Source organism: Rhinolophus sinicus, linkage group LG04 (assembly GCF_036562045.2).
Source record: "Rhinolophus sinicus isolate RSC01 linkage group LG04, ASM3656204v1, whole genome shotgun sequence".
Taxonomy (NCBI): domain Eukaryota; kingdom Metazoa; phylum Chordata; class Mammalia; order Chiroptera; family Rhinolophidae; genus Rhinolophus; species Rhinolophus sinicus.
Genome location: NC_133754.1, coordinates 60017115 through 60033164, shown reverse-complemented (window position 1 = coordinate 60033164; position 16050 = coordinate 60017115). Strand labels below are relative to the sequence as shown.

At 33.1% G+C, this 16050-nt stretch overlaps 1 protein-coding gene across 1 annotated transcript in view; it reads left to right on the top strand.

The window, feature by feature from the left end:
- LOC109439478 (disintegrin and metalloproteinase domain-containing protein 32) overlaps nucleotides 1–16050 on the top strand; it is a 150504-nt gene that overhangs the window by 74170 nt on the left and 60284 nt on the right. The window contains exons 11-13 of the mRNA XM_074331501.1: nucleotides 5230–5366; nucleotides 10066–10243; nucleotides 15690–15782. Coding sequence (XP_074187602.1) covers nucleotides 5230–5366; nucleotides 10066–10243; nucleotides 15690–15782 — 408 coding nt within the window. The remainder of the gene's footprint in view (nucleotides 1–5229; nucleotides 5367–10065; nucleotides 10244–15689; nucleotides 15783–16050) is intronic.

Genomic DNA, 16050 nt, shown 5'->3' with positions numbered 1-16050 from the left:
TTTTTAAAAGACTTTACTTTTTAATAGAAATTTTAGGTTCATAGCAAAATTGAGAGGAAAGTACAGAGATTTCCCATTCTTTCCCTCATTATTAACATTCAACACCATACTGGTATGTTTGTTGTAAATGATGAACCTACACTGACACATTATAATCACCCCAATTCCATAGTTTATGTTAGAGTTCACTCTTGCTGTTATACATTCTATTAGTTTTGACAAATGCGTAGTGACATATATCTATCATTACAGTATCATATTGTTTCACTGTACTCAAAATCCTGTGTGTCTAGTTAATTTTTTGCTTTGGTTTGTGATATTTTGTAAATATGCCACACTATATCCGTTATGCTTTACATGAGCAGTTTGGTTGTTTCTATTTTTGCCATTACAAACAATATTTAATAAACATCTCTATACATATGTCTTTCAATCTCCATTTGATTCTTTTTCTTTTTTTAATAAAACAGAACCTCAGTTTTTAGATAGGCAATATTCCTGTTCCTACTTGTATCTGAAGAAATCTTCATTTCCTAGCCTCTTTTGTAGCTAAATTTTTCTGTTTCATCTGGTGAGATGCAAGCAGAAATAACATTTGGAACTTCCAGGAAACTTCTTTCAGGGACAGGTACCCATTCTTCATTGTGACTTTTCTCTAATCTGCTGTTTCAAATGACCAGTGAAGAGAAGGTCATTACTTTGACTGGATGGACTAGGAAGCTGGAAGGAGTCAGATTCCTGAAAACCAAGAAGCCGCTTGTATGTGTGTGTGAGAGAAATTTCTTTTTACTCTAAGTCATTATTTTGAATTTCCTGTCTCATGCAGCTATATCCAATCCTGGCAATTAAGGAGTATTTCTTATAATCAGCATATATTTTCTCTATCCAATTTGAAAATATATGTATTTTAATTATGTCAATTTAAATCATGCCCATTTTTGTGCTTATTAGTAGTTTTAGAATTAATGCTATCACCATATTTTCCATTTTTTTCTGTTTGCCTTCATTTCTTTGCCTCTGCTGCTTTGCCAGCAGTCCAAAATCACTAAAGGAAATTATAAATAATATTCCTCAGGCAGAAGGAGAGTGATCCCAACTGGGAGATCTGAACTTCAGAGGGAATGAAAAGTAATAAAAGAATTGTTTGAACATGGCCTGCATAAATCAATAATAGTTGTGTCTGGTGATATTACCCTGTTTCCCCGAAAATAAAACCTAGGTGGACAATCAGCTCTAATGCGTCTTTTGGAACAAAAATTAATATAAGACCCGGTCTTATATTATATAAGACCGGGTCTTATATTATAGCAAAATAAGACTGGGTCTTAAATTAATTTTTGCTCCGAAAGACACATTAGAGCTGATTGTCTGGCTCGGTCTTATTTTCGGGGAAACACAGTAAAACAGATACAATATTAAATTACAACAAATGACAATAATGTGTCATAGGTGGTTGGCTGATAACACAGTTTACTTCTGTGGAAAGCATGTGCCAATTCATGGACCATGTTTCTCAGACTCCTTGTATCTAGATGGAGCCATGTAATATGAATAGGAGTAATGTGTGTCACTTCTTGGTTGGAGCAGTTAAACCTTGTGTGAGCCTTTCTCCTGGTGAGCTTGATGGGAAGGACATAAACAAGGAGAGGAACACAGTATGTAATTATTTCTGCAGGAATATAAGTAAAGCTACCACTAACTAGGAACATCTACACTGGGCTTTATGTGAGTATATTAAACCACCAAGATTTCATAATCTTGTTTGTAGAAGCATCTAACATTACCTTAAATTATGCATACAGCAATATATAGGTTGAAGGAGTGTAAATGGGGTTCAATAACAAAACAAAATGAAGTGCATTTTTACATACTGGCAACAAACATAAAACAAAACTTTAAAAATAGCATAAAATCAAGAAGTTTTGGGATAAAAAGCTATCAAAAGATGTATAAGACCTCTATAGATAAAATAAAACATTAGAATAAGTGCCTAAAATCCTGGATTGCAGGCAGTATTATAAACATGCCAACTCATCCCTCCCACCGCAGTTGATCTGCAGGGTGAATTCAGTCCCCTATAAAAACCCTAGCAGGGTTTTTTTTTTGATGTGTGTGTGTGTGTGTGTGTGTGTGTGTAAAATTGACAAGCTAAATCTGCAACTTATATGGTGATGCAAAGAGTTAAGAATAACTAAGAATCTTGTTGACTAATATAGCAAATGGTTGTACTGTTGTTGAATCAAAGCTTATTGTAAAGCTTCAGTAATTAAAGCAGAGGTAGACAAATAGACCAATGGAACAGAATAGAGAGTTCTGAAACAGAAAAATGATAGGCATATAGTTAATTTTTTGCAAAGATGACCCTGTAGTGTACTTGCTAGTGGATGATATCTTTTTTAATTGGGCTAAAGTTGATCTATAACATTATGTAAGTTTCAGGTATACAACATTATAATTTGACATCAGTATACACTACAAAGTTATCAGCACCAAAAGTCTAATTATAATTGATTTAAAAAAAATTAGTTTCATGTGTACAAAACAATATAATAGTTAGACATTTATACCCCTCACAGTGATAACCCCCCCTTCCCCAATCTACTACCCCTCTGACATCGTATATAGCTGTTACAGTTCCATTGACTCTATTCCCTATGCTGGACTCCACATCGCGTGACTATATATATATATTAAATTATAGTTGACATTCAATATTATTCAGCTTCAGCTTCAGGTGTACAGTGCAGTGATCAGGCATCTACACTGGCCATGAAGTTGTCTCCCTAATAAGACAGGTGCCCATCCGACACGCTACATAATCTTTACAATGTTATTGATTATATTCCCCAAAATGTCTTTCATATCCCCGTGACAATATTGTGGCTATCAATTTGTTCTTTCTAATCCCCTCCCCTTCTCCCTCATCCCCAACCCCCTCCCATCTAGCAACCATCAGTTTTTTCTCTATATCTCTGAGACTATTTCCATTTAGTTTACTCATTTATTCTGTTCGTTAGATTCCACATATAAGTGAGATCATATGGTGGTTGCCTTTCTCTGTCTGACTTATTTCACTTAGCATAATGATCTCTAGGTCCATCCATATCTTTGCAAATGGTAAGATTTCATTCTTTATGGCTGAGTAATACTCCACTATATAAATGTACCACCAGTTTCTTAATCCGGTCATCTACCGATGGACATTTTGGTTGTTTTTATGTCTTGGCTATTGTGAATAGTGCTGCAATAAACATAGGGATGCATATATATTTTTTAAATTAGCGTTTTGGATTTCTGTGAATAGATACCTAAGAATGGAATTGCTGGGTCATAAGGTAGTTCCATTTTCAGTTTTTTGAGATACCTCCATACTGATTTCCATAGGGGCTGCACCAATCTGCAATCCCACCCACAGTACACAAGGGTTCCCTTTTCTCCACAGTGGATTGTTTTTTGAAAAATGTAACTCTACTGCTACCTGATGTTATTCAAAAGATAACATTTAGGTGGATTGTAGATCTATATGTAAAATTAAATAATAAAGCCCTAGAAGATAAATAAGGAATATAGCTTTATGATTACAAGCATAGGGAAATATTTCTTTTTCAAAAATTATTTTTTCCAGTTATACCGTGTTTCCCTGAAAATAAGAACCAGCCAGACTCTTTTGGAACAAAAATTATTATAAGACCCGGGTATTATATTATACTATATTATACCCGGTATTATATTATATTATATTATATTATATTATATTATATTATATTATATTATATTATATTATTATTATATTATATTATACCCAGTCTTATATTAAAATAAGGCTGGGTCTTATGTTAATTTTTGCTCCAAAAGTTGCACTAGACCTGATGGTCTGGCTAGTTCTTATTTTCGGGGAAACAGGGTAGTTGACTTTCAGTATTATTTTATATTAGTTTCAGGTGTATAGCATAGTAGTTAGATTTTTATATAATTTATGCAGTAATCACCCAATTAGTTCTAGTACCTACCTAGCATGATACATGGTTTCTGCAGCATTATTGACTATATTCCCTATGCTGTACTTTGTATCCCTGTGACTATTTTGTAACCACTAATTTGTACTTTCTAATTCCTTCACCTTTCTCACTCGACCCCCAATCCCCCTCCCATTTTGCAACTATCTGTTTGTTCTATCTATGAGTCTATTTCTGTTTTTTATTTTTTGTTCATTTTTTCTGTTCTTTAGATTCCACATATACATAAGATCATGCGCTATTTGTCTTTCTCAGTCTCACTTATTTCACTTAGTATAATACCCTTTAGGTCCAATCCATGTCACAGGGATAGATTTCTTAAAGTGGACACAAAAACTCTAATCATAAAGGAAAAGTTGGATAAATTGGACCACATCAAATTAAAATTTTGTTAATGAAAAGACATTAAAAGAGTGAAAAGACAAGCCACACAGTAGGGAAAGTATTTGCAATGTATGACTAACAATGACTCATATACAGAATATATAAAATGCTTCCATAAATCAATAAAAGGTGAATTCAGTAGAAAAATAGACAAGATACTTTAATAAACACTTCCCAAAAAAGATAGCCAAACTGTCAAAAATTATGTGAAATGCAAGTTAAAACTTAATGAAATATACTACCTTATATCCACCAGAAATTATAACATAAAAAAGACGGATAACACTAAGTGCCCCATTCAGCTTGGCAAGGAAATTATTTGTGCACTTGTCAAATATATGACAAGAACGTGGTTTCTCCTGATACCAGTTATTATGTCATTGAGAGTACTAGCAGAAAGAAAGTAGCACACTCAAACTCAGTAATTTGGTTATGTGTGCACTTTATGAGCTGGGAGGCTGAATATCATGTTGGTTTTACTAAATGTATATGAGAGCTGTTGTAAGAAATTGCGTAAATTGAAGATCATGGACCACATAACCAAAAATGTAATGTACAAACAAGCCTTTTATATAGGTATGGTAGCTATTCATTATGTTAGTTGTTTAGCTGTTAGATCATGGCAAAGCTTGGCCTAGGCTCAATAGGCTTATATCTCAGTAAAATTTCCTAAGAAGAGCTTCAGTTTCTCAACTGTCCAAGGAGCTGTATTTCTCTGTTCTTAAATATTTGCTAAAACAATAAAAATGTTCAGAATTAGAAAAATATTGTTTTTTACCACCCTTCAATGAATTGTCTTTTGTTTGAATTTTTTTTATTGCTAATGTAGTATCCCAAGGAGATAACTTTGAATGCGTTTTCAATAATTGTCACCCAGATGTTGGGACTCAGTCTGGGAATATCATATGATGACCCAAAGAAATGTCAGTGTTCAGGAGCCATCTGTATAATGAATCCAGAAGCTATGTAAGTTTTTAAAAAAATAGTATTTATTTATTGGTTATGTTTATTTTGTTTTAAATATTTGAAGTGCAAAATATATTTACTTAGAGCACAAATTAGCTATAAATGGACCAAGTACTCTAAAATATAAAAATGAAAATTTCAGTGTGAGAGGAGTGTAGAGGGAGCCACATGATTAAGAACAGTCAAGGATAACAAATACAATAAGGATAGTACGTTAGCAAAGGAATTCTCCTAGGCTGTGTATTTTATGAAAGCACTTAGTAAGGGTCTTTAAAAATATGTCAGCAGGACAAAACAAGTAGCCTTTATTTTTAGACAGAATTTTTGCTTTTGCTTTTAGACTAGTTTAATGTTGTGGAAAAACTGCCTTCTAATGACTAAGTCCTACTTGGAAGCTCCTAATCAAATATATGATATTTGTGTGACTTTGGACAAATTACTCAACCTTGTTTAGATTTATCTTGTTCATATTTAAAATGGTAATGATTATACCTATTCTCTTATTTTGCAGTGATATGAAAATAAAACAAGACAATAAGATAGGAAACTGTTTTCTAAAATGTAAAATCCCATAAGTATGTGATGGAGTAGTTACAGTAATTTCTAAATTTGCCTATGTTTCCCAAATAGTATATCAGACGAAGACTAGAGCAGGTGTCATTAGTAATTATCCATGGTCAGATAGTGTGTGACAGACCTGAGTTTTGAATCCAGGCATTCTGGCTCTAGAATCTGTGTTAATAAGCCTTTAGGTTTGCATGGTGCTTTATAATATTAAAATGCTTTCATACATATTCTCCAATTTGTTAAAAATCTCTTGTGATGTGTGTAGGGCAAGTGTTATATGAATTTTTTCAAAATCTAATGTATCTGTATATCTTTCGCATCTCCGCAGTATATCTCATACATTATTTTATGTAATTTTCAAAGAAGGTATGTGAGTAAGTAAGGCAAATATTATTGTTTCCATTTCATGTGTTCGTTTTTTTTTTTAAAGCCCCTGGAGTACAGAGAGCCTAAATGACTACATTGGATATACAGTTAATTAGTGGCCAAAATTCAGCTAATGTCCGTAATCACCAGTGACTTGTTGGGCATGTCTATAAGTCAGAGAGTTGAATTAGGCACCTGGCTTATTTAATGTTATTTAGTCCTCACAACAACCCTATGAGATGGATGGGTATTATTCCTGTTTTGTAGATGAGAAAACTGAGACTTAGAGAATTGAATCACTTTGCCTATAAGCCTTATAAGTCACGGTGTTGGTACTAGTTAGCAAGTTAATATAACTCAAAGTTTTGTTATGTTCTTTACTCCACAATGACTTCATAGAGAAGACTGTTAATATATTGGAATCAACTTAAACCAAGTAGCAGAGACCATTAGTATATATTTTTACAAATTTCATTCTTATGCTTAAGTGATCATTTAGCATATTATTTTGATTATTTAATTTATATCTACTTTTTAAAAATGGGTAGCTCATGTTTTAAATCCTTACGTTCAATACAGTCTGCACGCACAATTGAGTTTAGAAGTGGAGGGAGAAAGGAGACATAGAAATTGGCAATAGCTATGAATGTAGGAACCATGGTCAAGATTTGCTCACCTCTCTGGTTGCATCATTTTACAATAAGGCAAACACATTTAGAAGGAGCATACAGTTATTAATTATTCAAAGAAATCGAATTGTTTTATTCATATTCCTTTCTCTTAATTCCTTGCTAAGAGCAGCTTCATTAAGCTATGGAAGTTTGATTAAGGAAGAGGGCATACCACTTTGGAGTATGGGATACATTGAGGGGAACATAGGCTTTGGAATCATTCACTTGTTTGCTAATTTTTCTAACCCTTAGTTTTTTCACCTGAAAAATGAGGACCCAGATAGCTACACCACACAGTTGTTATGAGGATGCAAGTGATTAAAATACATATATATGTGTGTATGTGTGTATATATATATATGTACACATAATTTATTATTGTGCTTGTATCTCTTATTTTTTGAGGAGTCGGAAAGACCTAGGAAAGTATTAAAATGGTGGTGTAAAAATACACAAGAGCAGTGAGAACATGGAATTTGGGGGTGGGGAGTGTAGAAGAGAGAGGGATCCTGAAAGGAAAAGTGACCAAGGCTGGAGGTATCACACTCCCTGACATCAGTTGGTACTACAAAGCAACAGTAGTCAAAACAGCATGATATTGGCAGAAAAACAGACACACGGATCAATGGAATAGAATTGAGAACCCAGAAATAAACCCACATATATATAGGCAGATAATTTTCAACAAAGGAGCCAAAAACATACAGCGGAGAAAAGAAAGCCTCTTCAAAAAATATTGCTGGGAAAATTGGAAAATGATGTGTAAAAGAATAAAACTAGACTGATGTCAGTCACCATATACCAAAATTAACTCAAAATGAATCAAAGGTCTAAATATAAGACCTGAAACAATAAATTGCATAGAAGAAAACATAGTTATGAAATTTATGGATCTTGGGTTTAGAGAGGTTTTATTAATTTGACCTGAAAGTCAAGGGCGGTAAAAGCAAAAATAAATGAATGGGAATATATCAAACTAAAAAGCTTCTGCATAGCAAAAGAAGCCATCAACAAAACAAAGAGGCAACCAACCAAATGGGAGATAATATTTGCAAATAAAACCTCCAATGAGGGGCTAATTTCCAAAGTACGTAAAGAACTCATACAATGCAACAACAAAAAACGAAACAGTCCACTTAAAAAATGGGCAGACGACCTGCACATACACTGCTCCCAAGAAGACATACAAACGGCCCGCAGACAAATGCAAAGATGCTGAACCTCACTAGCTATAAGGGAAATGCAAATCAAAATCGCAATGAGATACCACCTCACACCTATTAGAATGGCTATTATCAGCAAGATAAATAATAACAAGGGTTGGAGAGGTTGTGGAGAAAAAGAAACCTGCATATACTACTGGTGGGAATGTAAACTGGCACAGCCACTATGGAAAACAGTATGGAGTTTCCTCAAAAAATTAAGAATAGAATTACCATACGACCCAGCAATCTCTTCTGGGCATCTACACAAAAAAATACGAAAACTTTTATCCGTAGAGATGCATGTACTTCTATGTTCATTGCAGCATTATTCACGGTGGCCAAGACATGGAAGCAACCAAAGTGTCCTTTGATAGATGATTGGATAAAGGAGATGTGATATACATATACATATACATATACATATACATATACATATATATATATATATATATATATATATATATATATATATATATACACACAGTAGAATATTACTTGGCCATAAGATTAGATGAAATACTGCCATTTACAACAACATGGATGGATCTTGAGATTATCATGCTAAGCGAAATAAGTCAGACAGAAAAAGTCTAGAATCATATGACTTCACTCATATGTGTGATATAAAACTGAAAGTAACAAATGAACAAGACAAACAAACAGAAACTCATAGATGCAGACACAGTTTAGTGGTTACCAGAGGGTAAGGCATAAGGGGGGATGGTAGAAGAGGGAAAGGGGGTCAAATATATGGTGATGAAAAGAGAACTCTGGGTAGTGAACACACAATGCAATAACCAGATGCTGTATTATAGAATTGTACACTTGAAACCTATATAATTTTACTAACTAATATCATCCCAATTAATTTAATAAAAACTGAAAAAAATACCTAAAATTTCTTAAAATAAACAGTACAATATTGCTAACTATTGGCACTGTGCTGTGTAGCAAATTTCTTGAATGTATTCATCTTGCATAAATGAAACAACTCCCCATGTTCCCCTTCTCCTAAGCTCTGGCAATCACCATTCTACTGTTGACACATATGACTTTATTTTAGATGCCTCTTGTAAGTGAGATCATGCAGGAGTTGTCCTTCTATATGACTGGCTTATTTCACTTACCATAATGTCCTTAAGGTTCATCCATGTTGTTGCATATGGAATATTTCCTTCTTTTATTTCAGACTGAATAATATTCCATTTCATGCACGTACCACTTTTTTTTTAATCCATTCATCTGTCAATGGACATTTAGGTTGCTTCCATATCTTTACCTATTGTGAATAAGGCTGCAGTGAGCATGGGAGTGCAGATAATCTCTTTGGGATGCTGGTTTCCATTACTTTGAATATATACCCAGAAGTGGAATTGCTGGATCACGTGGTAGTTATATTTTTAATTTTTTGAAGAATCTGTCTACTATTTCCCACAGAAGCTGTGTCAATTTACATTTCCATCAATAGTGTACCAGGATTCCAATTTCTCCACATCCTCACCGGCACTTATCTTTTTTATAAAAAATGATAATAGCCATCCTAACGGGTGTGAGGTGATATCTCAGTGTGGTTTTGATTTGAATTTCCCTGATGATTAGTGATGCTGAGCACCTTTTTATATACCTGTCTTCTTTGGAAAAATGTCTATTTTTCCCATTTTCTAATGGGTTGGTTGTTTTAGCTATTGAGCTGTACTTAATTTTGTTTTAATAAGGACATGTAGTCCAGTGAATGAAATCACATGACCTCCTCAGGAATGATTTTGGCATCTAAGCATGTGTTATGAACATTTATCACTCCCCATTAAGCATTTTGAAATTAATTTATATAATATAGAATTGTGTTTTCAGAAGTATACTGCCAATGATCTTATATGGATTCATCTTTAGGCAATCCAGTGGTGTGAAGACTTTTAGCAATTGCAGTTTGAGTGACTTTGAAAATTTCATTTCAAATATCGGTGCCGCCAAATGTCTTCAGAATAAGCCACAAATGCAAAGGGGTCGAGCAATCTGTGGCAATGGCAAAGTTGAGAGCAATGAAATCTGTGACTGTGGTACTGAGGAAGTAAGTCTGAAAACTAGGAAAATTAGTTACTAAATTTATTGTTTTAATTTTTTTTCATAAATGTTACGTATCTCAAATATGACTGAGTACCATGTAGAATATTGACAGTGAAATCAAGGTTGAAATACATGCAAGAATGTACTGTCTAGGTTTTACAGGTTGAAGAGTTTTGAATAAATATAAAATGTACTCCAAAATAATTATTGCTGATGGGAAAAATGAAAATCTAGAATGAGGTTTTGGGTTCCAGACTAAATATATACGATCTTTTCAAACCCGTGCTTAACCGCTGAACATTTTATAAATGTCTTACTGAAGATTAATATGACAGTGGACCATCAAGTGTCCTTTAGGGTCTTACTTCATAATGGAATCAGTAGTATGGGGAGGGAGGACTGGGTTAATATTACAGTCTGAGTAGTGGGTGATTTTGATAGGGAAGTCCTGAGAGTATAATGAATGCAAAAAGTCCAGGATATAATGCTTCTAGACAATTCAGTATTTGCAGTAATATAGCAGATATCATTAATTTCCACGATTACAAGATAGATGGAAATGATATTAGGGTTTGATACACATATGGGCTTGAATGTACTTGTACCTGTATGACATGGTTTTAATTGCTATGCCTTTCTTTGTCTCATGTTTTACCATTTGGTAGAACAAGTCTTCCATCTTTACTCTTCATTTATTTTTAAATCAATTTTATAGGGGCATATCTACATACAATAAAGTGCACTCATTTTAAATATACCGGTTGATGACTTTTGACAAATGTATGTAAGCATTAGTGCAGTTAAGGTAGAGATTCTTTTCATTATCCCCAAAAGTTTGTTCATGCCCCCTCTGCAGTCATGTAACTTCTCATCTCCAGGCAACTTCTGGTTATGTCAGTTTTGCCTGATCTAGAAAGTCATATGAAAAGAATGATACAGTACATATTCTTTGTGTCTAGCATCTCCTTTCGTTACAGTGTTTTCAAGATTCGTCCACATTGTTTTATGTCATAATAGTTTCTCCCTTTTTATTTTGACTAATATTTTATTGTTTGGATATACCACAATCTGTTTTTCCATCCATCTGATAATGGACATTTGAGTTGTTAACAATATTGGGTCATTATTCTGAATTCCTGAAAGTAGAATTGCTGGGTCACATGATAAGTATATTTTTATGAGAAACTTCGAAAACTATTTTCCAAAGTCGTTGTATAATTTTACAATCCTATCAGCAACATATAAAACTTTTCTTTCCTCCACATCCTTACCAGAATTTGATATTGCAGCCTTCAAATTTTAGCCATTCCAATGGTTTTGATTTGTATTTCCTTGATGACCCTAATGATATTGAGCATTTCTCATGTTCTATTGGCCATGTGTTGTTTGAATAATCTGTTCATATCTTTTGCCAGTTTTTAAAATTAGGGTTATTATTATTATTACTATTATTATTTTTATTGATTTGCAAGAGTTCTTTGTATAGGCTGGATACCAGTCCTTTGTCAGACATGTATATTACAAGTGTTTCTTTACAATCTATGGATTACCTTTTCAGTTTCTTAACAAAATCTTTGAATAACAGGTATATTTTTTAGAAAGTCCATTTTATCATTTGTTTCTTCTGTGGTCACGCTTTTTCTGTCCTAAGAAATCTTTGCTTACCCAAGGTCATGAACATTTTCTCCTATGTTTTCTACTAGAAGTTATACGATTTAAACTTTTACATTTAGTCTGTGATGCATTGGAGTTGAAGTTTGCTTTTGTTGAGAGATTTGGGTTGACATTCATTATCCTCCATAAGAACATCAATTTTTTAGCAGTATTTGTTAACATAACTACATTTTCACCATTGTTTTACCTTAACATCCTTATGAAAATAAATTACCATACATGTGTGTCTATCCCTGGGTTCTTTTCTGTTTATTTATATGTATATCCTATGCCAATTCCACATGGTCTTAATTAATGTACCTTTACAGTAAGTCTTGAAAACAAATAGTGTAAACCATCCAAATTTGTTCATCTTTTCCAAGATAGTTTTACTATTCTAGGATCTTTGTATTTTCATATAAATTAGAGAATCAGCATGCAAATGTAGGGACTTTGATTGGAATTATGTTGTATCCATGTATCAATTTTGGGGGAATCTTACCAATATTGAGTCTGCCAATCTATGTACATGGTGTACCTCTCCACTTATTAAAGTCTTCTTTAATTTATTTTTTCTAAAGTTTAATGGTTTTGATAGTATTATTTTAATATTTTATTTGACAGTTGTCCATTGTTAATATGAAAATACAGTTGACTTTTGTGAATCCACCTTGTTTCTGGTGTTGATTAAAAGTGCTGAAAGTGATCTTTGCTTTGTTCTTATTTTTAGGGGGAAAACTTTCTGACTTTCACCATCAAATATGATGTTAGATATAAACATTTTCTTTCTAAACAGATCCCTCTATCATGTTGAGGACGTTCCCTTCTATTTCTAGTTAGCTGAGAGATTTTTTTTTAAATTAAATTTACTGGGATGACAATGGTTAATGAAATTACATAGGTTTCAAATGTATAATTCTGTAATACATAATCACATTGTGTGCTCACCTCCCAGAGTCAGTTCTCTTTCCATCACCATAGTCAAGAATTAATGTTGGATTTTGTCAAATGTCTTATTTCTGTGTTTATTGAGCTCATCATATGAGTTTTCCTGCCTTTTTTCCTGTTAATATGGTGCCTTTCATTGATTGGTTTTGAATACTCATCCAACCTGACATTAGCCCCACTTGGATTTCTATCTATCTATCTAACATCTATCTATCTATCTATCTATCTATCTATCTATCTATCTATCTATCTATCTATCTATCTATCTATGTATCTATGTATCTATCTATCTGTCTGGATTTAATTTGCCAATATTTCATCAGAATTATGATACTTTTATAAAGACATTGTGGTCTATAGTTTTTTTCTTGTAGTATTTTCATCTTGTTTTGGTGTCAGAGTGATTCTTGACTCATAAAATGAGTTGGAAAGTGCTCCCTTCTTTTTGAAAAAAATGTGTTTAAGATTTGTATTATTCCTATTTATTTATTTATTATTTTTATTGTGGGAGAGTACTTAATATGAGATCTTCCCTCTTAAATCTAACCTTCTAGGAGGACATTTTACATTTTGATTTATGCTCCATTCTGAGTTTGTTTGTTTGTTTGAAAGGTGTAGAGTCATTATTTTCCATGTGAATGTGCAATTGTCCAGCACCATTCATTGAAAAGACTATCCATCCTCTATTGAATTGCATTTGCTCTATTGTCAGAGATTTTTGTTCTCTGTGTAGGTCTATTTCTGGGATCTCTATTTTGTTCCAGTTATTTCCTTTTTGGTGTATTTTTTTAAATACCACACTGTCATTATTAGAGTTTATAGTAAGTTTTGAAGTTAAGTATTATCAGTCCTTTAATTTTCCTCCTCCTTTTTCTTGTTATGTATTATATTGACTGTTCTGGGTCTTTTGCCTCTTCATATAAACTTTATAATCAGTTTGCCAAATCACTAGAATTTTGATTGGAATTACATTGAATCTCTAAATCAGGTTGGGAACTACTGACAACTTAATAATTTTGAGTTTTCCTGTCCATAAACATGGAATATCTCTCCATTTATTTATACCTTCTTTGATTTCTTTTTATCAGAGGTTTGTAGTTTTACTCATATAGATTCTGTAAAATTTTGTTAAAACTATTGGCAAGTACTTCATTGTTTTGGTGTTAATGTAAATGGTATTACGATTTTTATTACAAATTCCCAGTTTTTATTGTTGTTATACAGGCAAACAATTGACTTTTGTGTGTTAACTTGGTATCCAACAAACTTGGTATAATCACTTATTAGTCACAGGAGGTTTTTTGTTGCTGCTGTTGTTTAGCTGATTATTTGGAATATTATTTAAATAGGCAATCATGTAATTTCTGGACAAAAATCGTTTTACTTCTTCCCAACATGTATTTTTTTAAAGTTTCATTTTCTTGTCTTATTGTACTAGCTAGCACTTACAGGAAGATTTTGACAGGAGTGGTGAGGGGGGCATCTTTGCCTTGTACACCATCTTAGGGAGAAAGCTTATGTCAACATAAGTGTGATGTTAGCTGTAGACTTTTTCTAGATGTTCATTATCAGATTGTGGAAGTTTCCCTCTGTTCCTACTTTGCTAGCATTTTGTATAAGAAGTGAGTGTTGGATTTTGTCAGATGCTTTTACTACATGAATTGTTATGGTCATATGATTTTTCTTCTTCAGCCTGTCAGTATAATGGAGTATATTAATTGAGGTTTGTATAATGAACTAGCCTTGCCTACTTGTGATAAGTCCTACTTGGTTGTGATCTATAATTCTTTTTGTACATTGTTGGATTTGATTACCAAATTTTTTTTGAGGATTTTTACATCTGTATTTATGAGAGATATTGGTCTGTAATTTTCCCTTCTAGTAATGTTTGGTGTGGGGGTAACATTGGTCTCATAGAATGAGTTAGGAAGTGTCAACATTAATGCTGGGAGAGGAGTGCGTATATCATTCTCTGAGGTGATGATAATAGGAGCTCCATTTTCACCGCTTCTCCTGGATTCTGGCCTAGGTGCTTTTTCTCTTGGCGATTATGTTTTGTATCCTTTCCATACAATAATTCATAACTGTGAGTATACCAGCTTTCAGTGAGATCCATGAGTTCTTCCAGTAAATTATCAAACCTGAGGGTAGTTTTGGGAATCCACTGAACTTGTGATTGGTGTAAGAAGTCTTGGGGACTGTTCTCTTTACATTTGCAGTGGGCCTAAATTCTACACACCCTTTCCCTGCCAGCTTTATTGAGGTATGATTGACAAATAAAAATAGTATATGTTTAAGATATTACAGTATGCTATTCTGATATGTTATACATTGTGAAATGATTCCCACACTCACGCTAATTAACATATCCATCACTCACACAGTTACCATTTCGTATGTGTGTGTGGTGAGAATACTTCATCTGTTCCCTTATCAAATTTCAAGTATACGATCCTTTTTAAACTGTGGTCATCATGCTGTACGTTAGATCCTGAGAACTAATTCATAATATAAATGAAAGTTTGTACTTTTTGATCACTATCTCCCCTTTTCTCCCACCCTCCAGGTAACCACCATTCTACTCTCTGTTACTATTATCCAATTTTTGAAAAAAATTGTTCTATATATTTTGTCCTGTTTTCTAGTTGATTAAAATTTAGTGCAATTCCAGTTATTCTGTTTTTACTTGAAGTACCTTAGTATTTTATTTATTTAGAGATGCAAAAATCTATAAATGTTCACAACATTCATATTCTTTCCCAAAACTCAAAAAAAGTACAGTAAGTATAGCTTCTACTAAAGTTTATATTATGTTATGACAGTCTTACTTGCATTCCACTCATTCATAGCAATGTGGACCTGATAGCTGTTGTGATCCTAAAACTTGTGTGCTGAAATCAGGATCCCAGTGTGATAAAGGATTATGCTGCAAGGACTGTAAAGTAAGATTTAAGTTTATTATTATCTTCCAAGTATATAGTAAATCATATCTGGGATTCTTTAGAACACTTAGACCTACAGTTCTAAGTCAAATAAATGACCTTTAAATAAAGAAGAAGATACTAAATTCTGAATCAGTCTTCTGATTTTGTAAACTTTAGCTGGATGTTGAACCTTCTAATGCCATTATTCTCTCTAATGTGATGCTGTTATTTTAAAACTTTGATTGAGAGCTATTATAGGAGTCTCCAATACAAAAAATCTCTGTTA